The 27,449-nt window shown below is 43.1% G+C and overlaps 1 protein-coding gene across 1 annotated transcript in view; it reads right to left on the bottom strand.

The window, feature by feature from the left end:
• The window catches only part of CLVS1 (clavesin 1), a 165,522-nt gene that overhangs the window by 12,848 nt on the left and 125,225 nt on the right, over positions 1–27,449 (bottom strand). The window contains exons 3-4 of the mRNA XM_026516426.2: positions 25,740–25,850; positions 21,444–21,679 (exon numbers count right to left, since the gene is read on the bottom strand). Coding sequence (XP_026372211.1) covers positions 21,444–21,679; positions 25,740–25,850 — 347 coding nt within the window. The remainder of the gene's footprint in view (positions 1–21,443; positions 21,680–25,739; positions 25,851–27,449) is intronic.

Genomic DNA, 27,449 nt, shown 5'->3' with positions numbered 1-27,449 from the left:
GACCCAGCTTGTTCTCTACTCCACGAGGAGCAAGATTGCAGTGTCTCTTCATAGGACCAATCCACAGACACCATCTCTCAATTCCTCCATTTTCAACACTGCAACTCGTTATTCAGCTTGGAGGATGCTTTATGACTGTAGTTTGAGCTACGTAATAGATCACTATGATTTAACAGGGATTATTGCTTTCCTTTGGTTCAAATGAAAGGTACTGGCTGATTTTCAAAATAACACAAAAGTCAGATTTTACAATAATGCATCCAGATCTATAGCTGAACTATGACTCTAGTCAAACACCAAAACCAGAGGTATAAACACCGGAGGTAAGTGAGTATTATGAAAATATTTCTAATTAATATTACCCCCTTGTTCATTCATTCAGTCTTCATTCAAGATTTACACACTGGACATTAATTTTTGGCCTGCTTCTGATCAAGGCCCTGAGAATCAAAACTGAAAACATGCTAGTGGCCCCATTGAGTACCCCCTTTGCAAAGCTAACATCCCACCTGCGGTCTTGTTCCCGGTCCCTCTGGCATTCTCCAAGGTATTGTTCCACCATTTATATGTCAAATGACAGGGTAAGGGCTCAGGACAATGGACTCCTGAGCATCTGGGTCAGTAACTGGACACCTTTGCCTCCTTGCAGCCCTCCCAGGCCTATACCTATACCTCCTCATGCATGAGGCTTCTCTGAGCTTCATTTCCCTCCATACAAATTGAGATTACATGGTCAGGCCCTTTATCTTTCTCTTGGCCACACACTGAACTACCTAATAAAATCCAGCAAATCCCAGCCTTGGATGGACCCAACAATATGGCTTCTCCACATCAGCCTGGTTGCTGATGAAAAATGTGTCTCACACCACCCAGGAGTATGGAGGTCACTGTACACCCATTATCAGCACTCCCACCTCCCCTCTTAAAACTGCCTTCTACCTTCTGTGTTTCCCCCAAAGCGAGTTCAAGCCCTTCCCAATTCTACACACACTTTAGTTCATGCACTCTGTGCCGCCTTACCCAAACCACCTCCTGCACGCCACCTTGTCCCTACTTCCTGGGGAAGATAGTAGCCAACAGACCCATGCGAGCTGAGCTCCCCTAGCTTCAGGACACCACATTCAGTTGTCTGGTTACTGCTGAGGGATCCTCTTCAGCAGCGAGAGGAAGAAACCTCCTCCCGCCAGGTTCTGGGTCCTAAACTGTCTCACCTGTTTGTTGTTACTAATTATGTTCCTATGTCTTCAAGTTCTCCCTCTTGACTGGATCTGCGCAATTTGCCTTGAAATATCCTCTCCTCCCCATTTTCAATAAAAGAGGAAAAAGAGGTTGAAGAGAGGAGGAAGGCAATGATGAAGCAGATAAGAAAAATAGAACAAAAGCTATAGTAAAAACACTCACATGCTTCTCCAGATACAAATATCTCCTCTACCTTCACAGCCAAACTTTACACAATAATTGTTTCATTTTTTTTTAAGATTGATTCATTTATTTGAGGTGGGGGAGAAGGGGTGGGGACAAAGGGAGAGGGAGAGAAAGTCTTAAGCAGACTCTGTGCTGAGTGCAGAGCCCCACGTGGGGCTCGATCTCACAACCCTGAGATCATGACATGAGCCGAAACCAAGAGTCAGATGCTTAACCGACTGCACCAGCCACATGTCCCCACAATAATTGTTTCTATTCTCTGTGTCCAATCCTTACCTCCCATTTGCCTCTGAGGCTGCTGCAATCTCACCTCCACCCATGTGACTCCATTACAGCTCTTGCTAAGGCTACCGATGTGACCTTCAAGTCATGAGGTCCAATGGACACCTTCCAATCATCATCTTACTTGGTATCTAGCAGCAATCAATTGAGTTGACCACTCTACCCTTTTTGAAACTTCCCTCTTACCCCTTGTCTCCAGGGACACCATACATCTGGTTTACCTCCTACCACTTTATATGCTCACTCTGGACTTCTCCTCCATTCCCATAGCATGCATTCCTTTCTTTATGCTTTTGAGCCCTAATTTATCTTCATTCCAGAATCCTTTCTGAGCTTTAGAACCATCCATGCAACGGCCTATGTGACTACTCTAACTGGATGTCACATAAGTCTTCACACCAACCATGTCCAAACCTGAACTCATAACCTTCTCCCCCAGGCAGCACCTCCTCCCAGAGTCCCCCGTGCTGATAAACAGGACTGTTCTCCATCCAGGTGCACATGTCAGGGACCTCCAGTCATTCCCAAAACCTCTTTTATTTATTCCCCATAACCACTAAGGTTAAGTCTTATTCTACCCAACAAATGTTTTTGAGTCTGTCTTCTCTCTGCCCTCGTCCCACCACTGTAGTCTGAGTTTCAACCATCTCTCGCCTTCACTGTCACGGGAGCCCCAGATGGTCTCCTCACTCTTACTTTCTCCCACTTCAGCTCAATCTTCTCATAACAGACAGAGTGAGCTTTTTAATAAATCCAATATATTCATATCACTTTCTTGTGTAAGATCTTTCTATGACTCTCCACAGCTCCTAACTCCAAGTGAAGACTTATGTGGCCCTGCACAGCAGGCCCCTGCACATGTCCCCAGCCTTTATTCCCCTTATTTCTGCTCTTCAACCTCACTGATGTTTTTCAGTTTATTTTTTGAATTCTGTATTTCAGGGGCACCTGGGTGGCTCAGTCAGTTAAGCGTCTGCCTTCAGCTCAAGTTATGCTTTCAGGGTCCCACATCAGGCTCTCCACTCAGCAGCAAGTCTGCTTCTCCTTCTCCCTCTGTGATCTCTCTTGCTTTCACTGTCTCTCAAATAAATAAATAAATAAATAAATAAATAAATAAATAATCTTTAAAAAATAAAAAAAATAATTCTGCATTTCATTGAGTCTGAGAGGTTATCATTTATACAACATGTCCTGATTTCAGGAATTTCTAATGTAAAAGGAAAAAAAATCTTATAATTATTAGAACACAGTAGTTCCTGCATGTGGCCCTGCCCCTTCCAAATGCAGGGTTTCTGCTCCCACATCACTCCTTCTTTTTCTTGGGAAACCTTCTTCTCATCCTTCAAGTCTCAGCTTTTGTGTGAGCTCCTTAGGGAAGCCTTTTCTGATTACCACAATGGTCCAACCAGAGGTTGGGACCCCCATTGTGCACCCTCATGGTGCACTGGAACTTTTCAGAGTACTTGTCGTGGTGATAGTAAATAGCCTTTTGTATAGTAATGTGTTTAAAGTCTTTTTCCCTTAACAGATTATAGACTCAGAGCAGAAGATAACCTGCTATTGTCAAAAGCACCATATAAGGCATAATAAGGCATATCTATGGCTATCCCCTCCCTTAGAAACAGGGAAACAAGGCCATAGAGAGATAGCTGCTCAGGTCACATGACTACAAAGTTAAACCCTAGAATCTGATTTCAGACTCCGGTCCCTTAGCCACTTTTTTTTTTTAATGTTTTTTATTATATTATGTTAGTCACCATACAGTACATCCCTGGTTTTTGATGTAAAGTTCGATGATTCATTAGTTGCGTATAACACCCAGTGCACCATGCAATATGTGCCCTCCTTACTACCTATCACCAGTCTATCCCATTCCCCCACCCCCTCCCCTCTGAAGCCCTCAGTTTCTCAGAGTCCATAGTCTCTCATGCTTCATTCCCCCTTCTGATTACCCCCCTTTCTTTATCCCTTTCTTCCCCTACCGATCTTCCTAGTTCTTATGTTCCAGAGATGAGAGAAATCATATGAAAATTGTCTTTCTCTGTTTGACTTATTTCACTTAGCATTATCTCCTCCAGTGCCGTCCATGTTGCAGCAAATGTTGAGAACTCGTTCTTTCTGATAGCTGAGTAATATTCCATTGTATATATGGACCACAACTTCTTAATCCAGTCATCTGTTGAAGGGCATCTCGGCTCCTTTCACGATTTGGCTATTGTGGACAATGTTGCTATGAACATTGGGGTGCATATGGCCCTTCTCTTCGCTACGTCTGTATCTTTGGGGTAAATACCCAGTAGTGCAATGGCTGGGTCATAGGGTAGCTCAATTTTTAACTTTTTAAGGGACCTCCACACTGTTTTCCAGAGTGGCTGTACCAACTTGCATTCTCACCAACAACGTAGGAGGGATCCGCTTTCTCCACATCCTCTCCAGCAATTGTTGTTTCTTGCCTTGTCAATTTTTGCCATTCGAACTGACATAAGGTGGTATCTTAGTGTGGTTTTGATTTGAATTTCCCTGATGGCTAATGATTTTGAACATTTTTTCATGTGTCTGTTAGCCATTTGTATGTCTTCATTGGAAAAGTGTCTGTTCATATCTTCTGCCCATTTTATGATTTGTTTATTTGTTTCTCATGTATTGAGTTTGAGAAGTTCTTTGTAGATCTTGGATACCAGTCTTTTATCAGTAGTATCATTTGCAAATATATTCTCCCATTCCGTGGGCTGCCTCTTAGTTTTTTCGACTGTTTCCTTGGCTGTGCAGAAGCTTTTTATCTTGATGAAGTCCCACAAGTTCATTTTATCTTTTGTTTGTCTTGCCTTTAGAGACGTGTCATGAAAAAGTTTGCTGTGGCCGATGTCGTAGAGGTTGCTGCCTATGTTCTCTAGGATTTTGATGGATTCCTGTCTCACATCGAGGTCTTTCATCCATTTGGAGTTTATCTTTGTGTATGGTGTGAGAGAGTGGTCAAGTTGCATTCTTTTGCATGTAGCTGTCCAATTTTCCCAGCACCATTGATTGAAGAGACTGTCTTTTTTCTGCCAGATGTTTTTTCCTGCTTTATCAAAGATTAGTTGCCCAAAGAGCCGAGGGTCCATTTCTGGGTTCTCTATTCTGTTCCATTGGTCTATGTGTCTGTTTTTGTGCCAGTACCATGCTGTCTTTGTGATCACAGCTTTGTAGTACAGCTCGAAATCCGGCATTGTGATGCCCCCAGCTTTGTTTTTCCTTTTCAACAATTCCTTGGTGATTCGGGGCCTTTTCTGGTTCCATACAAATTTAAGGACTATTTGTTCCAGTTCTTTGAAAAATGTCATCGGTATTTTGATCAGGATAGCATTGAAAGTGTAGATTGCTCTGGGTAGCATGGACATTTTAACTATGTTAATTCTTCCGATCCATGAGCATGGAATAGTTTTCCATCTTTTTGTGTCTTCCTCAATGTCTTTCAAGAGTGATTTATAGTTTCTAGAATATAGGTCCTTTACGTCTCGGTTAAGTTAATTCCAAAGTAACGTATGGTTTTTGGTGCTATTGTAAATAGGATGAATTCCCTAATTTCTCTTTCTTCAGTCTCATTATTCGTGTATAGAAATGCAACTGATTTCTGAGCATTGATTTTGTATCCCACCACATTACTGAATTGCTCTATAACTTCTAATAGTTTGGGAGTGGATTCTTTTGGGTTTTCCATATAGAGTATCATGTCATCTGCGAAGAGAGACATTTTGACTTCTTCTTTGCTGATTTGAATACCTTTTATCCCTTTTTGTTGTCTGATTGCTGTTGCAAGGACTTCTAGTACTATGTTGAATAATAGTGGCGAGAGTGGGCATCCTTGTCGTGTTCCTGATCTTAAGGGAAAGGCTTTCAGCTTTTCCCCATTGAGAATGATATTTGCTGTAGGCTTTTCATAGATGGTTCTTATGAGATTGAGGAATGTACCCTCTATTCCTACACTCTGAAGGGTTTTAATCAGGAAAGGATGCTGTATTTTGTCAAATGCTTTTTCTGCATCTATTGAGAGAATCATATGATTTTTGAATTTTTCCTTCTGCATAAAATCTAAGACACTGATCGATTTGCGAATGTTGAACCACCCTTGCATCCCAGGGATGAATCCCACTTGGTCATGATGGATAATCCTTTTAATGTATTGTTGGATTCTATTAGCCAGGATCTTGTTGAGAATTTTGGCATCCATATTCATTAGGGAAATTGGTCTGTAATTCTCCTTTTTGATGGGGTCTTTGCCTGGTTTGGGGATCAAGGTAATATTGGCCTCATAGAATGAGTTTGGTAACTTTCCTTCTGTTTCTATTTTTTGAAATAGCTTTAGGAGAATAGGTATTATTTCTTCTTTGAATGTTTGGTAGAATTCCCCAGGAAAACCGTCCGGGCCTGGAGTTTTGTTTTTTGGAAGGTTGTTTATCACTGACTCAATCTCTTCATAATTAATTGGCCTGTTTAAAAAATCAATTTCTTCCTGTTTCAGTCTTGGTAGTTTATAGGTTTCCAGGAAGGCCTCTATCTCTTCCAGATTGCTTAATTTATTGGCATAAAGCTGTTGATAAAAGTTCCTAATAATCCTTCCAATTTCATTGGTGTTGGTTGTGACCTCTCCCTTTTCATTCATAATTTTATTAATTTGGGTCCTTTCTCTATTCTTTTGGATAAGTCTTGCCAGTGGTCTGTCAATGTTATTAATTGTCTCAAAGAACCAGCTTCTAGTTCTGTTGATCTGCTCTACTGTACTCCTGGTTTCTAATTCATTGATTTCTGCTCTAATCTTGGTCAACTGCTTCCTCGTGCGTGGATTAGGCCTGTCCCTCTGTTGCTGTTCCAGCTTCTTGAGGTGAGAATATAAAAACTGCATTTTAGATTTTTCTATTCTTTTGAATGAGGCTTGGATGGCTATGTATTTCCCCCTTAGGACTGCCTTTGCAGTATCCCATAGGTTTTGGACCATTGTGTTTTCATTCTCATTGGTCTCCATAAATTGTTTAAATTGATTTTTTATTTCCTGGTTTATTGAATCATTCCTGAGCAGGATGGTTCTTAGTCTCCAAGTGTTTGAGTTTCCAAATTTTTCCTTGTGGTTGAGTTCCAGTTTCAAAGTGTTGTGGTCTGAGAATATGCAGGGAATAATTTCAGTCTTTTGGTTTCAGTTGAGACCTGTTTTGTGTCCCAGAACATGGTCTATTCTTGAGAATGTTCCATGGGCATTAGAATAGAATGAGTATTCTTTGGTTCTGGGGTGTAGTGTTCTATATATATCTATGAGGTCCAACTTGTCAAGTATGGCATTCAAAGCCCTTGTTTCTTCGTCGATTTTTTGCATGGGTGTTCTATTTCTGAGTGTGGAGTGTTGAGGTCCCCTACTATTAACGTATTTTTATCTATATGTCTCTTTATTCTGGTTAAGAGTTGGCGTGTGTATCTTGCTGCTCCCCTGTTGGGGGCATATATATTTATAATTGTCATATCCACTTGCTGGATACATCCTTTAAGAATAATATAGTGCCCTTCTGTGTCTCTAACTATAGTCTGTAGTTTAAAATCCAATCTGTCTGATATGAAAATTGCTACCCCAGCTTTCTTTTGAGGTCCATTGGCGTGAAAGATGGTATTCCATCCCTTTACTTTCAGTCTGAATGTATCTTTAGGTTCAAAATGAGTCTTTTGTAGACAGCAAATGGATGGGTCATGTCTTTTTATCCAATCTGCAACCCTGTGGTGCTTTATGGGAGCATTTAGGTCATTTACATTGAGACTGAATATTGAGAGATATGATTTTAACGATGCCATGTTGCCAGTAAAGTTTTTGTTTCTATCGATTGTGACTTTCTGTACTATATCACTCTTGGGGCCTTTTTACCTTTATAGAACCCCCCTTAATATCTCCTGTAGGGCTGGTTTCATGGTTACGAATTTGGTCAATGACTGGCGATTCTGGAAGGTCTTTATTTCTCCATCAAGTCTGAATGACAGCCTTGCTGGATAAAGGATCCTTGGCTGCATGTTTTTCTCTGAAAGAGCTTTAAAAATGCCCCCCCAACCCTTTCTCTCATTCCAGGTCTGTGTGGACAGGTCTGACGTAATTCTGATACCTTTGCCTTGGTACGTGAGCAATTTTTTGCCCTGGCCACTTTCAATACTGTATCCTTGGATCTAATATTTGCGAATTGCACTACGACGTGACGTGGCATAGGTTTGTCATGGTTGAGCTTGGGAGGGGTCCTCTCTGCCTCTTGGACATGAATGTTTGTTTCCCTTGCTAGATTAGGGAAGTTTTCAGCTATAATTTGTTCAAATATCTCTTCTAGACCTCTGTTTTTCTCCACCCCTTCGGGGATGCCGATGATTCTGACATTGGAACGTTTCATTTAGTCAGTAATCTCCCGTAACCTACATTCCTGAGCGTGGATTTGTTTTGAGTCCAGATTCTTTTTTAGCTTTGTCTTCTACTAACCCATCCTCCAATTCGCTGATACGTTCTTCTGCCTCATTCACCCTGGCCGTCAGAGCTTCTAGTTTTGACTGCATTTGGCTCATAGAATTTTTAATTTCTGCCAGATTTGCTCTCATCTCCACCCTTAGAGATTCTATATTCTCATCAACATTTTCGTTAATACTTTTTTCAAGTCTACACATCATCTTGACCATTGTTACTCTGAATTCCACTTCTGATAATTTGGTTATATCCATATCCATTAGTTCTGTGGCAGAGGCCACAGACTCATTGTTTTTTCTTTGCTGGCGGGGGGGGGTTTCTCCTTCTCGTCATTCTGATGAGGAGAGGTTGCGGGGTTGTCGAGAGCCCAAATTATTGACTGGGATCCAGGCCGTGCGCCCTTGTTTTATAGGGATCTTAGGGATGTGGGCTTCTTGATTTTTCAGCCTGCCTTCTGGAGGAGGGGCCTGCCGCGCCGATACTCAGGCAACCCTGTTTGGGTAGAGTCTCCGTGTCCCCTGCGAGGGGGGATGAGGATGGGCACACTGTGAGCCGGTTTTTCCAGGCTTTTGTTCTCTGGTGGCTTTCCCTGGTGGTTTGCTGTGCCTCTTCTGAGAGAGCAGCAGTGGCCGAATCTCAGCCTCTGTCTCAGAACAGAGGGATTGCGGACTGTTCTCCACTGATGTTCTGGCCACTTTAACTCCGTTACTGTTGGTGCTGCTCAACCCTGCAGCATCCTGGGATGTGCGCCCCACAGCCGGTGTCCCAGCCCTCACTTCCAGGGCCGGCACATCTCTGTCCTTTGTGTTTCTATCACTGCCAGCTGTCAGCCGCCCCCGCGCGCTCCGGAGCTCCCAGTCTTAGTCTGGTTCCAGTGAGCGCACCAGAGCTCCGTTTCAGTCTGGTGGCGCGCGTTCCCCGGCTCACAGTCTCAGTCTGCTCTCTCGCGGGTGCCGGTCAGCGATTCCGCCTGCTCCCCCGTGCACATGGCTACCACTTCCCGGCACCGGAATGCGGCGGCTCCCTCCCCCTTCTGTTTATCTTCCGATATCTGTGTGCAGTTTCACGGCTCCCCACTTCATACCTCAATACTCAGCCCTGGAGATATTCATTTGTAGAGATCCAGATGTATCTTCCTGCATCTTAGGTTGATTCCATGGGTGTTCAGGCTGGGCTGGTACCTATCCAGCTCCACTCAGGGGACCGGCTGAAAAAGGGGTTCCCTACTCCTCCGCCATCTTAACCTAAAACTCCCTTAGCCACTTTTATCCTGTACTATATCTTGATGCCTAGTAGGCACTCAGTAAATATGCTTTGAATGAATAAATGAATAAAGTCTTCAAAAAGTTAAATATTGTAAATATTGTTAATGGAATTCTAGAAACTAGGAGAAATAATAAAACTAATGAGTCAGTTTTTAATAAACTCAGAAACAATTTCTAATTCTAATCAAACATTGATCACAAAGACCATGTCACTATCTTATTCTACTATGGATGGTTGGCAACAATTTCCTCATCACTCTACAAAGTACCTTATTCCTAACAGCATTTACTGTCATATATTTCCTTCCTTCCTTCCTTCCTTCCTTCCTTCCTTCCTTCCTTCCTTCCTTCCTTCCTTCCCTCCTCTATTTTTTGTCTTCCTTCTTTCCTATTTACCTTCTTTTTTCTCCCCCACTCTCTCCTTTTCCTCTTCCTTGCTTCCTCACAAAATATACACTGAGCATCTATGACATATTAGGGAATATGTGACACACAGGGTATATATTGGTGAATGAAAGAGCATAATCCCTGCCCTCAGTGAGTATATAACGTATATAGAAGGGAGATTTCATATGTAAGTAAAACCAACAAATACGTGTTATGGAATTGTGATCCCTGTTAAGAACGATATGGTTCAGTGATAGAGAATAGCAGGATGGTAAGGGCAGGACCCATGGGAATGCAGAGGGTGAAGAACTCCCTTCAGGGGAGTAATTGGAGAAGCCAAACCTGATGAAGGAAGAATTGGCCATGGGTGAGGGGAAGAGCGTCCCAGGGCAGGGGGGGCTCAGGAGCAGGACGAAGCCTGGCACACTGAGTTGGGGGCAGGAAGCCAGGATGGCCAGCCCTGAGATAGGGAAGAACAACTGTTATCTGATGCAGAAGACCAAGAGGAGGTCTTCGGAGGCTGTCAGGCCAAAGAGTGGCATCATTACCATTTTTAAAGATTACACTCGATACTAGATGGGTAACAATTTAGATGGGAGGGATGGAGAGGAGGGAGAAGATTAACAAAGACCAATAGAGGGGCAGGCAGAGACCGTCTGGGTGGCCAGTGGGAAATCAGGGCTGTATGAAGGCAAGGTCATCTTATCAGACAGGGAGGAAGAGGTGCGGGGGAGTGGTCTGTGTTGCTAACTCCTCCCTCTCCGTGGTTTTGCCTCCCATTCCCTGCATTCACTATGCCTGACTGTCTTCTGGGTGCAGGGCTCCAAGGGTACAGAAGGCCCAATACTGGCTCTCTGCATAATTACGGCAAAGAAGAGGGAAATAAACGTCAGTCTGACTTCTAATCAGGGATTCAAGGCATCTCCCTCCAAGCCCTTACAGCTAATTGTTGTTTGCCTTTCTATTGGGGACTTGGGAATTTTCATTGTTAGTGGGAAACTTCCACTGGGAAAGAAATCAAAACTGAGCAGAATGGAAATCCTACGAATAAGGCTGGGGAAGAAAGGAAGGTACTACTTATTGTCCTGCTCCCCTGCGGTGCTTTGCAGACTTCTCTTTCTGCCGCCATCAGACCTGACAGCGACTCCCGGAGGTTAGAGCCACTTTATACTTAAGAAAGCCCAAGACTCAGTGTGGTTAAGTGACTTACCCAAGGTCACGTAACTAGAAAAATCAGAGGAGGAAAGTGATCAGAACTGACATCTACTCTGATAACGGAAGATGGAGAACAAAAGACAAATAGAGAGGCAAAGAAATGTGTAACCACGAAAGTCGCAAAGTCACAAAGCTGAAGCAAGCAGACCATGATTAGGATGCGGTGCTGTGTGCATGCCCCCCGCCCCCGACGCCCGTCTTGGAGAGCAGTGGAGCAACGTGAAACGGGACTCCCCGGGGCTGATCACCACAATAACAGGAATACAACCGCCACATCTGAAGAGGGACCATGAAGGAGTTTCCAGTGAGATAATGGAAGCTCAAAAATGCTCTTGTGTGGCCTCAACAGAGAAACTCAAACACTATAGTTTGGACACCGTAAGCCAAAATGATAGTACAACAAGGCTTCCCTTAGGGTTCTAAACGGGCTCTGTAATTCTGTATGCAAGCAGCACATCGGTTTTAGGAATGACACTGCAAAGAGATTTTGATCACATGTTATGCCAAAGACTTGCTTTCACCCATATGATCATCAGAGCTTATAAACGAGATTCATTGCTGGCTACTGGATGTCGGGCACAAACAGCATTCGCTTTATTGGAATCGGGCAAAATGTTTGTTTACCAATAGCAATATGTTCACAAGAAAGAAACGTGCTTTGTTTTTCCTGCCCAGACTACCTCTCCCTTTCCAACTAGCCGCATCTGACCATGGTGCTTTGGTAAACAGGAAATCATTTCAAGAACCTACCTCGTGAGCAACGAAACATTTGCGCTTGAAACTACACTGTCAGTTTAACCCCATCTGTTTGCTTCCCTTGAAATCAACCCTACTTTGTTGCTTTGCCAGGAGCTTCGAACGCTTTATCTCCTAATTTTTCATGTCATTCTTTAAAAAAAGAAGAGAAAACATGGGCCTGAACACAACAGTTTATCCAGCCCCATTCATTTTCTTATTGACCACATTCATCGTATAGATTTTCTTTCACTCGGATGTTACATGGCTACATAGGATGTGCTTGCAAGGAGATGCCTGTCTTCAATTCTGCCACAGAAAAGAAAGCTGTAGAAAGCAGGAGATCCATCTCAGCCAGATGCACGAGTAGTGAAGAAGTTATGCAGCTATTTTTCTTTGTTCCTTAAGAAATGTTAACAAATTCTTGGCGGCATCCATGAAACATACCAGTATCCAATAACCGACATAAAATGCTGGGCATTCATGGCTTAACCGAGGGGTCATTGCTTCTGGGAGTGGTAACATCTCAGACATTAGCTGGCTAAGTAGGAGTGAGGGACACCCCGAAATTAAGAAGGTCAGTCTTGTTTGAAGTGGGAACTAGTCACGAGACAACTTGGAGGGCAGTAGAGACTGGGGTTCATTCATTAAGAAATGATGCATTATGTGATTTTATTGAACGTAACATCCATATGGAACATCTGGTCCCGGGCCACACAGTAAAACGGACCCTTTTTGCCCTGACTGCTTGGAAGACAAGGGTCCTCCTGTTCCATACTGCCACCCCCCATTCTTTTCCTATAGGTTGTATTTCATGATGATGTATGACTTCTGCCGGAAATGAGTAGTTATCCAGCAAATGCATACATTCACCCCATAAAAGGAGGACCGCATGCTGGAAGATCACCAAGGTCATGGCCAATTCTATTGACAGCTGAAAACAGTTAAACTGACTTTTACCACCCAGGCAGGAGCCAAAGTTTCCTTCTGGCTCAGAAATCTGAACTCAACCCAGGCCTTCCCCCAGCTTCTCCCTTTCTCCCAAATCGGATGGCTCATGATATCTCTGTGACATCTTCCTCACATCTTCTAGGGGCTGTTTAGGGAGCATAGAGATGGAGGCATTTGGTCAAAAGGATCAGAAGTAATTCTACCACACAGAGCAGCTGGCCAAGACCCCAAAGCATTGGCCCCCTCCGATTGCCCAGCATATAGTGTCAACCAGGGTAGATCGTTTCTCAGAAAGTTGGGGCCATTCTTCACTGGAGCAAGCGGAGATGCCGCCTGGTTTTCTAAGGGTTCCTCCTCTATAAATACTTGTCTGGATCCCTGATAAGTGCTGAAGTTTTAATAAATAAATGAAACAGGAGTTATTGCACATACTTAGCCAAACCTCGTCTATAATCAGGCGGCACCAAAAACTAACCCAAGCCTTGCTGACAATTTCAAGAATTGACTGCTTTGACTCTATGAATGCTATTATCACATAACTAAAAAACAAAAACCAAAAGCCTGGAGACAAACATCTTTAAATGTAAATACATAGTGGAGACACCTGAATCATCGCTGTGTCAGGCTAACTTAGAAAGCTGGTACAGAAAATTAATCACCAGACTGTTAGGATTGTGCTCATGTGCACGAGTGGTACAATGTTGCTACTTTTTACACTGAGGTGTGATGTTGACACTGGTCTTTTGATTCCGTGAAAGACAGGGGCTTGTGGCCAACACGGAGGAGGTCATCAGTAAATATCTGCCCGAGAGACATGGCCAGGGTGGGCATGGCATTGCTCCCAGCCCTGGACGCTGCCTCTCCGGGTATCTTCAAAGCCACTTTGACTCTGCTTTTCCTCAGACTGACTCCATTGGTGGCTGGGTGTAGTGATAACTCTGTGCAGCTTACCTGCGCAGGAAGTAAAACGTGTTATTCTGCTTTGGTAATTTCTGGGCTTCTGAGAAGGAGCCATGGCCCTGCTAACATCCGGCTTGGAGCTTCTCTTTCAATGCTGAGACATGAATCTCTTTTGGAAAATTCATGAGGCAACAAGACTACAGTCCCACCTCATATCTTAGATAAAATAATACTCCCTTTCCTTGTGTGGCAGATTGAGCCCAGATCAAAAAGCAGAGAGGTACACCTGAGCCCATGCATGGGGACCTCCAGGAAACAATGAGGATGAAAATTGTCAGCCAAGGTGCAGACCAGTTGGGTCTCCATGAACTTAAATCGGCTTCCTGATTTTCCATTGTTAATGCTGGCACGGTGTTTACCTACCCTAGGCTCTGGGAGCCGAGTGCACAGAAAGATTCCTAAGATCAAAGAGCTTTGGTGACACAGATTTTTACCCTGTGAGACTTCTCAGGACCTTGACTATGATAATTAGAAGAAGAAAAATATTTTTTTAATCTAAGCAGTAGTGAAAAAAGGGGCACGTCTGTGCACCCTTTACTTACACTTTTCAGGCTATAAAATATTAAATATGTATGGAACGTCTGCCATGTGCAAGACACCATGCTTCTAGAACGAGCTAGCTGCATGGCCGTACAGAAGACCCCCAGACGAAAAGCCAGGAGGCTTGAGCCTTAGTCCCAGCGACTTCACATAAGCAGCAATGGGCAAGGGGGGATAGGCAGATATTTTTATATTGTTTATAAGCCACAAAACTTAACAAAATTTACTATCTAGGAGAATAAAATTTAAATTAAATAGTAAGTAACTTTGTTTTTATTAAAATTAAAGATCTTAGGCTCATTCTATGAAATAATACGGATTACATTATGGCAACATAATTTTATAATTACTTAACAAATGCAATGTTCTCTCAAGAACTTATATATATATACCATATGGGGGCAAAAGAAAAGGTCCTTGTAGCAGAAAGGCTGATGATACTTAGGTGATCTCTAGGAACCTCCTCTGGTTCTAAAATTTCCTAAATCCTGATAATGAGGGGAAAAATAAAATGCACGTTTATACAGAAGTTTAGTATTTTATATACAATTTTCATGGGGGATGTTTATCCTGCAAACAGAAGTTGTCTGCAGTGGTACAGCCAGAGGAACCCACTCAAGATCAACTCAAGAGACGATGGTGTAAGATACAAGCTTTCTCTCCCTGGCTGCTCTGGCAGAGACCACCTGCCTTTTGGGGGGGGGGCAAAGTTTTGATCTGGTCCCTTCCCCTTCCCCTTTCTATGCCAGTCCTGCTTGGTCCAGAACAGCACCCTGCCCTGCCACCAGGGCGACCCCACACCCCAGGCTTGGAAAATCAGCTGTTCCCTTGCTGGCCGAGGTGGTGGCTTCACAGGGCAGACAGCCTGGCTTTTCAGACCACTCCCTTTCACTTTTGCCCAGAAATGCCAAGAAAGCTTTCTATTTCTTTGAGATCATCAACTCCAGGGCTGGCGAGGCTTAGTGGAGACCGAGAGAGTAACGAGGGAAGGCATTCTGGGCCATCTGTGTGGCTTCCCAGGCTGCAGGGGGCGGGTCACACCTGTGCTTCTTGAGTGCAGGGATCTGAGCAGGGCTCTTCCAAAGCACCCTATCTGCAGAGCAATCTGCACTTGGACGGCTCCAGCTCCGGGGAAAGCCCCAGTTCCTTACTCGGAATCAGATCTTAGGATAAAATGTGCATGAGGTTTGTCACCAGTAATCTTTTAAAAAATCTACATATGTGTGTATGTATATGCATCTGTACATATTTCAATATATACACATGCACATATTTCCCTATACATATATACACAATATAAAGCATATGTGTGAGTATATGAACGCATTTATAATATATACATATATGTGCTTTTTAAGTATAACTTCTCCAAAAATGACTAATCGTCCTCCAATAGTTCAAGAAAGTGTGTTTCTCTGTGTCTGTGTGTAAGGCTTTTAAATATCTATAGCCATTTAGAGATTAAGGCTAGAACCAGAAAGCAATTAATAAGCAATAATTAAAAAGCCTAATAATTGAAAGAGATATCACAAAATCTACACAATGATGAAAAGGCCATGTCCTTGCTTCATGAAGCAGAAACATCAGGCTACTGGGTCCCAACCCCAAGCCATCCCCTCCTTCCTTCCTAGGTGGCAAAAAGCCCCTCTGGTTTAGGCATACCTGCCCATGTGAATCAGGGGTGCACTCCTGCCTGAGAAGTCTTCATCATGCAGGACACAGGGGAAAGAGCCTAGGTCAAGGGCGCCGCCAATGAGCTACTGGAACACACAATTCTGTAGTCACCTCACTCTGTGACTTCTCATTATGTGAAACAATCAATTGTCCATATTGTTTAAAGCAGTCCAGTTGGAGTTTTATCTTATTTGCAGCCAAATCATCATAACTATTACAGAACCTATTTACTGTTATTTGTTGGACAGTTTTATTAAGTTGGGCTACCTACTTTTCAAGCTGAAAACAGTCCAGTAGTAAATTAGATAGAATGAAACAGAGTGCTTCTGACATACAAAGTTCCAGGAACAGAAAGTGACAGCTGATGGCCCGGGAGCAAGGAAATAGAGTAAATTGTAAAATAAAAAACAGAAACAAGAAGGTAAAAATACAATACCTTGGGGTCACTTAGTATTGAAGCAGAGAATGCCACACATTCAAAAGCCCATAAAAGCATCATTTTATTAAAGAATAGATCAATATTGAAATAATCTGTTGAGAAAATTTTCCATCTAAGCTGATAATTTTTTAAAGATTTTATTTATTTAAGATTTTATTTATTTATTTGAGAGAGAGAGAGAGAGAGAGTACAAGTGGGGAGGAGAGGGAGAAGCAGGCTCCCCACGAGCAGAGAGCCCTATGTGGGGCTCAATCCCAGGACCCTGGGATCATGACCTGAGTCAAAGGCAGACGCTTAACTGACTGAGCCACCCGCGTGCTAAACTAATAATTTTTTTTAAAGTTTTTCTGCTTAAGGGTTGAATCAAATTTATCTGGAAGAAGAAAAGAGCTTGTTAGAACCACTAATCCACTGAGAATGTTATACATCTTGGGTTTTATTCTACACATGTCAGAAAGCATTGTTCTGAGCCACTTGGAACTCAGAGGCCACATTATAAATAGTGGCTAGGTTCCACGTAGAGTCCACAAAAGCCCATTTGACTCCAAATGGACTTGAAGACTGGTGGGAATTATGGTGGCAGGGATTGGGACTCTAGGCAGTGTCTACCCATTGGAAGTTAGAACATTATCCCACAGGGCCGAGCTAGGTCATCTGGCTCAGACCAAGGAGGTACTTCCTAAAGGCATGCTACAGGGCACACGCTGCCCAGTTACTTGCCTCCCCATCTCTGGGCAATGCACGCTGAGGCTGGCTGACAGCCTGGGCTGGAGGACAGACACCACATTGTGTGGGAAGCTGGAAGAGATGACCTTTAAGGTCTCCAATTCTGTTTTCCATTTCCTCATGCTCCTATGGGTTCTGAAGGTTCAGAGATGCTATGAATGGTGGCTGTTCTGTCCCTGTATTTTCTCAGTCAACACCGACCTCCATCAATGAAGCACCTGACAGCACAGTCCCACAGCTGGGATAGTCCCTCTTTGCTGCATCACTGCGGGTACCAATCTCCTCACTGCCCATCCTGCTGCTGCTTAAAATCCCCAGGAAATGGGGCGCGCCTTGGTGGCACACTCAGTTAAGTGACCCACTCTTGGTTTCAGCTCAGTTCACGATCTCAGGGTCATGAGACTGAGCCCTGCATCGGGCTCTGCGCTGAGCACAGAGTCTGCTGGAGTTTCTCTCTCCCTCTGCCCCTACTCCCAAAAATAAATAAATAAATAAATAAATAAATAAATAAATAAATAAAATCCCCAAGCAATGACCCAAGGATGCTACCAGCAATGAAAGCAAGAATGAGCACAATACCTTGATGGCCTTGGTAGGTAATGAGATGTGTACACAATTACTAGTTTCTCTGGCATAGTCATGCATTTTATTTTATTTTTTTATTTTTTTTAAAGATTTTATTTATTTATTTATTTGACAGAGAGACAGCCAGCAAGAGAGGAACACAAGCAGGGGGAGTGGGAGAGGAAGAAGCAGGCTCCTAGCGGAGGAGCCCGATGTGGGACTCGATCCCGGAACGCCGGGATCACGCCCTGAGCCGAAGGCAGACACTTAACGACTGTGCTACCCAGGCGCCCCAGTCATGCATTTTAACTTCAATATCTTACCTTTCCCAAAACCTGCCTTTGTCCAAGAAGTCTTCTCTAAGAGTCTTCCTTGTTGAAATTAGTGAATGCTTCCTTAGAACACTGAAGCAGGTTTTTACATCTCCTTTATATTACCTCTCCCATTCTGCACTATATTAGAGTTATTTGTGGGCAAACCTCATCTCCCTTACTAGGCTGTAAGATACTATAAGTTGGGATCCATGAAATACAGGAGAAATCAGGTCTCTCCATCTGGGAGCTGACGGTTTGGTTGGAGCAATTGGACAGCTGTACCAAGGGTGGGTTTTGGAGGATAGCAGCTCATTCAACATTAATTCATTCATATGCAGCAAGCATGCACAGGGTGTCTGTTGTGTGTCTATTATGTGTTGGACATTGAGTTCGATTCTTGAAGAGGGCGTGAAGTGAATAAATGTCATACAAAGACTTTAGTCTCCAGAATTCACCGTTTCATAATGGAGGCCATCACCTCCTCTGATCTTCAATGTCAACTCAGAGGCAGAACTTGGAGTCAGGACATCTCTAATCACCCAAAAGAGATGTAAGTCTGTAACTGATCATCTGGAGAAAGAATGGCAGATTCCTATTTTATGCCTCTGGACTTTGGACATTCCTACAAATATGAAGGTATGATGGCTTTATCTAATTCTATAGAGATAAGGTAGGGACAAACCGCAGGAAGGGTCAATGTTCCTGCCCATGGAGGGATTGGAGAGAGAAGACTGGCATTAGAGGTGAGGGTAGAAAGTATGAAGAAAAGTGGACAGTGTGCCATATTTTACAGAGGACAGGAACGCAGAGTGTGGAGCCAGGCTGCCCAGCTCTGAATCCTAGCTTGGCCATTTACTAGTTGTGTGACCTTGAGGAGTTGCTTAACCTCTCTGTGTCTCAGTTTCCTCACTTGTGAAATAGGAAAAATGATCATACCTTTCTCATACAGTTATGGTGAGCATTTAGAGAGTTAATGCAGATAAAGGACTCCAAGCAGTGTCAGTAGTGTGAGTTGTTACATTATTATCATTAGTGTGCTGGAGCCTGGACTGAGAGTCAGTCAGAACCTGGGCGAGACAATCTTACCTATACCAGTAAGGTCTGTCCCTTCACAGTAGAGACACAAGCCAGCCTCTCAAGCCCATGACCAACACTTTTCAGGGAATGTCAGCTGCTAACCTGGGGAAAAAATGAATTTTCAGATCTCTCCATTCTCAGTAGAGAGGCTTTACCAGACATGTGAATGCAATATTCCCAGCTGAGCAGGAAATGTGGAGATCTCCTCCTGGACACTCTCTCTTGCTTCAGGACATCAGTGTAAGCCCAGTTATCCAAAGGAGCTCCTAACAGTGACTCTCCTCCCTCTCCAAATTCCTCCAGACTATAGCCAGTCTTCATTGCTTCAGTATTAGCTATGGCCTTCATCCACCTTCTGATGGCTTTTAGTCTACATTTCCCTGTGAATTCCATGATCTTCATAAAAACAAGAGTCATTTCTCTGCCTAATTATGTCTGGTGAGGGGACACAAATGAAAACAAAAATGACACAGAATTGTCCTGCCATCACAATGATGATTAGAATTAAAGTTTGATAATATCAAGTACTTTTCAAGAGTCTGGGGAAGGACATTCTCACACATGCTGGTGGGAGTATCCATCCAAGCGGTCATTTTGGAGGGCTACTAGGCAGTGTGGGCTAAATTTAAGATGCACACACCCTCTGACCCAGCGACTACAGGGCTCCAAGTTTACCTGAGGAACTTCCTGTGAGAACAAAGGAAGGCATATCAAGGACTTTCACCGAGTCTCTTCATTCGGACTAGAGAAAAAACTCAGAAATAAGCTAAATGCCCATCAAGAAGGAAACAGCTACGCTGTGACATAATCATCTGTTGGAATACCACGCAGCATTAAAAGCATGAGATGTGTCTACATTTACTGGCATAGAAGGATGTATATAACGAGTTATGGGATAAACTGTGCCCTGTCCCCCAAATTCATATGTTGAAGTCCCAACCCCCAATACCTCCAAATGTGACTGTATTTGAAGATACAGACTTTAAAAGAAGTAATTAGGGTAAAACAACGTCTTTAGGGTAGGTCCTAATCCAACATGACTGGTATTATAGAAAGAGATTAGGGGGGCGCCTGGGTGGCGCAGTCGTTAAGCGGCTGCCTTCGGCTCAGGGCGTGATCCCGGCGTTCTGGGATCGAGCCCCACGTCAGGCTCTTCCACTGGGAGCCTGCTTCTTCCTCTCCCACTCCCCCCGCTTGTGTTCCCTCTCTGGCTGTCTCTCTCTGTTAAATAAATAAAATCTTAAAAAAAAAAAAAAAAGAAAGAGATTAGGGTACAGACACACAGAGGGAAGTCTATGTGAAGACACAGGGAGAAGGCAGGCATCTACAAGCCAAGGAGCAAGGTCTCATAAGACACCAACCCTGCCAACACCTTGATCTTGGAATTTGAGCCTCCAGGATTGTGAGAAAACACATTTCTGTTGTTTAAGCCACCCAGTCTGTGGTACATGGTTGCACCAGTCCTAGCAAACTAATACACAATATTCGATATTTTCTGTCGATAGATGCATGTAATATATGGAAATGGAATGGAAGGGTCCACCCTAGTCTCATAACCGTGGTTACCTTTGGGAGGAATTGGGGTTGAGATTGGGGATAGTGGTTGAAGGGGATTATAGCCTTAAAAATAAGGTTTTAATTTTTACAATGAGAAAGCACCCATATATTATTTACACATCGATATTAAAAATCCCTCTTTCATGGCAATCCATTAAATTCAGTATGCAATATATTTCATCACCCAGATGCAACAATCTTTAGAATGTCATTCCATGTCCACTCCCACCCCGCACCCTTTGTGCAACTGTTGGCCACACCAGAATAGCCCATCCCTTTGTCTGTCCCCTCTGCCTAAAATGCCTTCTCCTCCTTTTTAAGCCTGGATTGCTGATTTTCATTCTTCAGAGCCTAGCTCCAGTGTCACCCGCTTTATAAACATGTTGACAAAAGTATTACTGGACAGATTTTCCTGGGCCACACTTCTCTGTTCTTTTGATGTCTTATTCATATATATGTTCCCAGGGCCCATCAGTGTCTATAGGCAAGTAAATGCTCAATAAATTGTTCTAAATGCATGGATGATAGGAATGCTTTCTGGCAGGTTGCTTTTTCAATCCAGGGCATCTCAAAGGCCCAACATTTCATTCTCTGTGTGTTAACTCAGACTCCCTAGGGATGAGCACTGTATTCATGACATGATCAAGGTCCAGCCTTTAACTGTTTCTTTAATACAACAGGGACAACTCGATTTCTGGGCCAGCCAAGCCCCATTTGCTTTCAATTCTATTGAAATCAGCTGAGAATGTATTGCAATTTATTTTAGCCAAGTTCTGTGCCCATAAAGGTCCTCAATTACTTAACCCGCAATAGGCCCAAATCAAAAATGCTGTTGACCTCTGACTGGGAGGCCCTGATAATGCAGGTCTTACCTCTTCATCGGCTTGGGTGAGCATTCTCTCTCCAGATTGGAGGATGTGTGTTTCACGTGCATTGCATTGTAGGAAGTGTGAGTATAGTCATTTTCATCACTGTAGTCTGGACCAAGTAACGTCCGGGCCCAAGTTCCCATGTCATAAGGAGGAAGGGTTCCTCCAAATTCAGAGGGCAAAAATTCTGGGTGGATTAGCTGGTGAAGGCTGTTTAAATTGTTTCCATGCAGGAAAATCTGGAAAGGAAAAAATAATTATCAACAAAAAAATCCAAAACATACGAGCAGCTATTTAACTTAATACGAAATTTAGCAATGACAAATTGGATGCACTGCTGGTGATCATGGTGTTTAAAGAGGCATTCAATTTTGTGTCTGCAGCTTAATCTTCATAAAATGTTAATTTATTGCTCAGAAAAGGGGCTGAATTAATAGTCCTTAAAAATGAAGTTTATGAACAAATTGGGTATTATTTGGCCATGGCCCAAATTTACACATCCAGTAATCTCCTAATTATCCCTGCTGATCCAAGGGGTAGCGATGTAAGCCATGCAAACCCCCAATCATGCTTCACGGGCATCCCCACATCCTTCAACCCCCCCCCCCCAAGGGCTTTCTGCCCTCTGTAGCCTCTCCATCTCCCTGTCCCTTCCAGGCCTTTGCCAAGCGGCAGCCTCTTCCTCAGTCTGTCCCAGAGACACCTGTTCACTCTGGTTCTCCTCCTTGCTGCCCCCAATTAACTATTATTTGCTGACTTCCATTTTTTCTGACTTGTTCATTTATGTTTTGCTTGCCCACAGGAAGAGAAGAATACTCAGGAAAAGGGATAGTGTTTTCTTACTCTTTTAATACATTCACAGATCCCAGGGTGATGTGGGCATAAGGTAAAACCCCATTCACTAGTCAGTGGAACTGAAAACTGTGGCCTTAGAACTTACAGATATCTTTACAGCCATCTTCCATTTGTCTGGACGGAGGGCTAACACCCCAAATAAGTCTGCATCTTCTAAACATGTAATGGATGGTGATGGAAACTGGCCAAGCAGGGGATAAAACATCCCCAAATTACAATTATTTTCAGACAAATCTACAAAGTGATTAAGCCATAAGTCAAGAATGACCATTTCCTACAATTTAGGAACTGACTTCTGAAAGTCTATTTAAAGTCCATCTGTGGAATGATATCAGTTCCCACACTTCTTCATGTCACAGAAGTTATACCCATGTGTAGGACCACCGATTATACACACAGAAGTGTACACACACACACACACACACACGACAGCTACCACTATGCAATGTAAATGGGACTTTTAAAATACTTAAAAATAGTGGCACCTGGGTGGCTCACCAGGTTAGGTGCCTGCCTTCAGCTCAGGCCAGGATCCCAGGGTCCTGGATTCAAGTCCCACATTCTCCCTCTCCCTCTGCCCCCCCTCCACTGTTCATGTTTGCGCATGCATGCTCTCTCTTTCTCTCAAACAAATAAATAAAATCTTTAAAAAATCATAATAAAATAAAACACTGAAATATAGAATAATAATATACCATAAAATTATCAATTTTGCTATATACTATAGACTATATTATAACATTATGTAATAGAGGCATATACTTGCTACATTATTCTGTTTTATTGATTTTAACTTATGATGTAATGGCATCATTTAAAAAGGAAAGGAACAAGAAGCTAAGTGCTAACATTCTTCAGAAGAACACTGTAGCACTTCAGAAAACAATGTACATTTTCTGACATTGGATCTCAATTTTAATAAGAATTATTGCTTTTGAGGAAATCCACGTGTTCTGGCCTTTGCAAAACACCTCTGAAGAGGAACTATAGTGTTTGAGACATGGAAAACCTGGAAATAAATATTAGCCCTGGTGTTTAGAGCAAATATTTGTACCCACCCACCCAATACCTCCAGTTCTTTTTTTTTTTAAAGAATTTTTGTACTATCAATTTTATTTGTGATATTCATTTTTTCTGTTTCAAGTTTTTAATTTTAATTCCAGTTAGTTAACATGTAGTGTAATACTAGTTTCAGGAGTAGAATTTAGGATTCATCACTTACATATAACACCCTAGTGCTCATCCCAACAAGTGCCCTCCTTAATAATACCCATCACCCATTTAGCCCATCCCCCACCCACTGCCTCTCCTACAACCCTCAGTTTGTTCTCTATAGTTAAGAGTCTATTTCATGGTTTGCCTCTCTCTTTTTTCCCCCTGTGTTCAACTGTTTTGTTTTTTTAAATTCCACATAAGAGTGAAATCATACAGTATTTGTCTTTCTCTGGTTGACTTATTTAGCTTAGCATAATACACTCTAGCTCCAGCTACTTCATTGCAAATGGCGAGATTTCATTCTTTTTCATGGCTGAGTAATGTTCCATTACGTATAGATACCATATCTTCTTTATCCATTCATCAGTCAATGGACATTTGGGCTCTCTCCATAATTTAGCTATGGTTAATAATGCTGCTATAAACATTGGGATGCATGTGTCCCTTCAAATCAGTATTTTTGTAGACTTTGGATAAATACCTAGTAGTGCAATTATTGGGTCATAGGGTAGTTCTATTCTTAACTTTTTGAGGAACCTCCATATTGTTTTCCAGAGTGGCTGTACCAGCTTGCGTTCCCACGAACAGCCAACATCTCCAGTTCTTAAAGGATAAGCGATGCTGTGGAAACTGGCCCTGTCTCCTGGAGTGCTATGGAAGAACTCAACAGATAAGAGCCTGGACTCTTTACCTATCAGATTCTGTTCTGTGTCCAGAGCTCCAGAAACTCCTTTCTACCGGACAGCAGCAAGTGTCAATTACTTTGTGGGAGGAATTCCACTAGCTCCTTTCTGAGTAGAAGATGCAGCCACTGGGAACATATTGGGAACAGTCTAGAACACTTCTCTGTCCTTAGCACTGTCCTGAGCCTTCGACAGATTGCAAAATGCTTCCAAATGTCTCTGCCTTCTTAGGCTGGTGAGTTCTAGTTCTTAGTCCCACCCTTGTTTGGGGACAGGAGAATTACCCGTCCCATACCCTGCTGCAATGTTTCCTAAGGATCTGGAAGCATCTGAGGTTTAGGATTTAGGGACACTGCAGAGTGTGTATGTGGGTAGGTGGGGGGGGGCTCACATCATCATTCCCCCCTGCATACTCAGACTCTTCCCCAGCATGGGGTCCCCTGGGTGTAGGGGCATATGTAAGGTGCTGTTAAAAATGACTCTGGTCAGGGGCACCTGGTGGCTCAGTTGGTTAAGTGTCTGCCTTTGGCTCAAGTCATGATCCTGGGGTCCTGGGATGGAGTCCCGCATCGGGCTCCCTGCTGAGCAGGTAGCCTGCTTCTGCCTCTGCCTGTCACTCCCCCTGCTTGTGCTCTGTCTCTCTCTGACAAATAAATAAATAAAATGATAGATAAACAAATAAATTAGAAAAAAAAAGAATGACCCTGGTCAGATTCCCTTGAGAGGTAGTGCACCTGACCCAGAAGGTAACTGAAATCAGAAAATTTGAAAGAAAGGAAGCTAAGTGGTAAAGAGAATAAGAGTCACTGAGTTTGTACCGCATGAGTGGCATTACGCTACCTGCTTTCATATGCTGCCTTTTTAAATTACCCAACAGGTTGATGATCTGGACGTTAGTCTCCCCGTCTTTCTAAGTGAGGAAACTGAGATTCAGAGTGAGTGGTGGACAGTGTTCAGTCTCTCGGCTCATCAGAATGCCATGAAAAACCCCGGCTCTGATGGAAGGTGCTAGCCTCCCGAATGTCATCAGCTGATGCAATTAAGACTTTAAAAGCCTTCTTCCTAAAAGCATTATTATTTCTCGTGAAGAATGTTTTCCCAGCCTCCAAAGGTGATGGAGCTGGCAGCGATGACCCAAGAGCCGTGGGGAAGAAAAACGAATGGTAAACATTCTTCATCACGATAATACATTTGCAGGACAAAATGCTAGCTATTAAAATATGCCATGAACGGGAAGCTGCTTGACCCCATACCTCCCTCGAGCACTTACAGTAAAATGGGCATCTGGTATTTGCATGCCTTCAAAGTTTCCTTTGGTTTGTCACTGGGACTCTGAAAATAACCCAGTTCTACTAAATTATTGATTAAATCCAGGCCATTTGCAAACTCCAGCTGAGGCTCAGGGATTACAGAAAAGCAGAAAACCCACAGTGCAAAATAAGGAGAGAAGGAGAGAGAAAGAGAGAGAAGGGATCCAGAGAGATTGGGAGGAGGGTCCGGTAATTGCCCCTCAGCATCCCCCCCGTTGGGTGTTTGTTTGCATTACCCGCTTCCTGGTCTTGTCTTTAAGGAATGGCTTGATGAGCGTGTACAGGGCATGAATGTACCAGGGTTGGTTGACAAAATGAACTCCTCCGAAGCGGGCAGGAAAGCTGTCCTGGGGCGGAAAGAGAGAAATGCATACCAATTAGCACACGTTCCAGATTGGACTGGGCCAGCAGGACCTCAACCCCGGGAACAACCTATTTCTTATGACGGAAGCACTAGCTAATGGTAAGAAAACAAGCAAGCACACGTGTATGCTTCCTGGTTGCTAACATTTCCTCTATTCCCCTTGCCTCCTTCCTCCCCTTTGACTCCATAACTTAAAAATTTTGCATAGGTAGGTGCCAACTCCGTCTTTCCCAAGTCAAAATGATATGACCTCTGACGTGGCTCAGGAGGGTGTGTGACCCAGATAGTCAGGGAGTCCGAATTCTTCCACGTGTCGGGCAACCAAAGCTTCAGTTCCTACAAGCCCTGAGCATATACTCCCTCTTCTACCCTCATTCTCTGCTCGCCAGCTACAACCCTCTCTGCTGGCATTATCAAGGCAACAGCTGAACTTTCTGGGCATAGGAAGGGACTGGAAAATGATTTCAAAGGATCTGAAGAGCTGGAGCTCTCTGGAATCCACCAACGTCTGACAGCATTTGCTGGCAACGTTTCCACAAATTCCAGAGCTAGCTTCCTCACAGTAGGGCCCAGGGAAGAGTTACTTGTTGATGGATGGGCTGGTTGATTCCCTTCACTGAGGAAATACGGGCCTCCTCTTCTACAGATCAATATATTTTGTATATATCAGGAAATGAGAGCAACTTCCAAATGCTTCCAATTTTAGAATCCAGATCAGGGCACAAGCATATCTTTCAGAAAAACTGGGAAGCTGTTCTCCATGCTTGTTAGATCTACAAAATAAGGGTCCTTGACCATGAAGTCCGAGCTAGTCCCACAGCACCAGGACCTGAGTTCTTGATGTAGGGCTCCCACAGATTGCATTGCGTTCATCTTGGTTAATGGAATTAAAAAAGGAGGAACAACCAATTCGATTTGAATTGCCAAGTGTGCTGCCAATCAATTTCATTGCAACAAACATCTTTGTAAAATGTAAGCAAGAGGAGATGAAAGCAGAAGGAGCCTACGGAACTGAGCTAACGGTTCAGGCAGCAGGTTGATCCCTGAGGGTGTATGAAATGCCTTGCCTGGGTCTTTTTTAGTAACAAGGCAAGAGGGTTATTAACTTTTTTTCAGAGCCCTGTGAGTCTGCAAGATCCCCAGGCATCTTCCACACCGAGACCCAGATCCCAATGTAAGTAACTGAACTGTGTACATAAGGGTTGGCATTTTTAAAAACTTAAAAATTATTTTTGCCTCTACCTAGACATTTTAGGGAATACAAAGGAATTGCATATTTTGAAGATAAATCAGATGATTTGATTAAAAGTCTTTGTTTTGGAGGGTATCTATTTTTTATTTAATTTATTTTATAATTAAAAATGTAATGAAACCACCAGGTAAAGGTAGAGAGGCTTTTTATACGAATTTGTACATGTGTCATAATCTCTCACTATTCTAAATCTGATTTTAAATATGTAAAAGTTCTTAATAAGGCTGTCTTTTCTCTTTTAGGTAATTTGGGAACTAAGCATTCTTTGGTGCTTTAAAAAAAATTTAAAAAAGATCATTCCCCAAAGTTTTTCCTTAGCATCAGTGCTAA

The sequence above is a fragment of the Ursus arctos genome, unplaced genomic scaffold, assembly GCF_023065955.2.
Source record: "Ursus arctos isolate Adak ecotype North America unplaced genomic scaffold, UrsArc2.0 scaffold_6, whole genome shotgun sequence".
Lineage (NCBI taxonomy): Eukaryota > Metazoa > Chordata > Mammalia > Carnivora > Ursidae > Ursus > Ursus arctos.
This window is presented reverse-complemented; position numbering and strand designations above follow the sequence as displayed.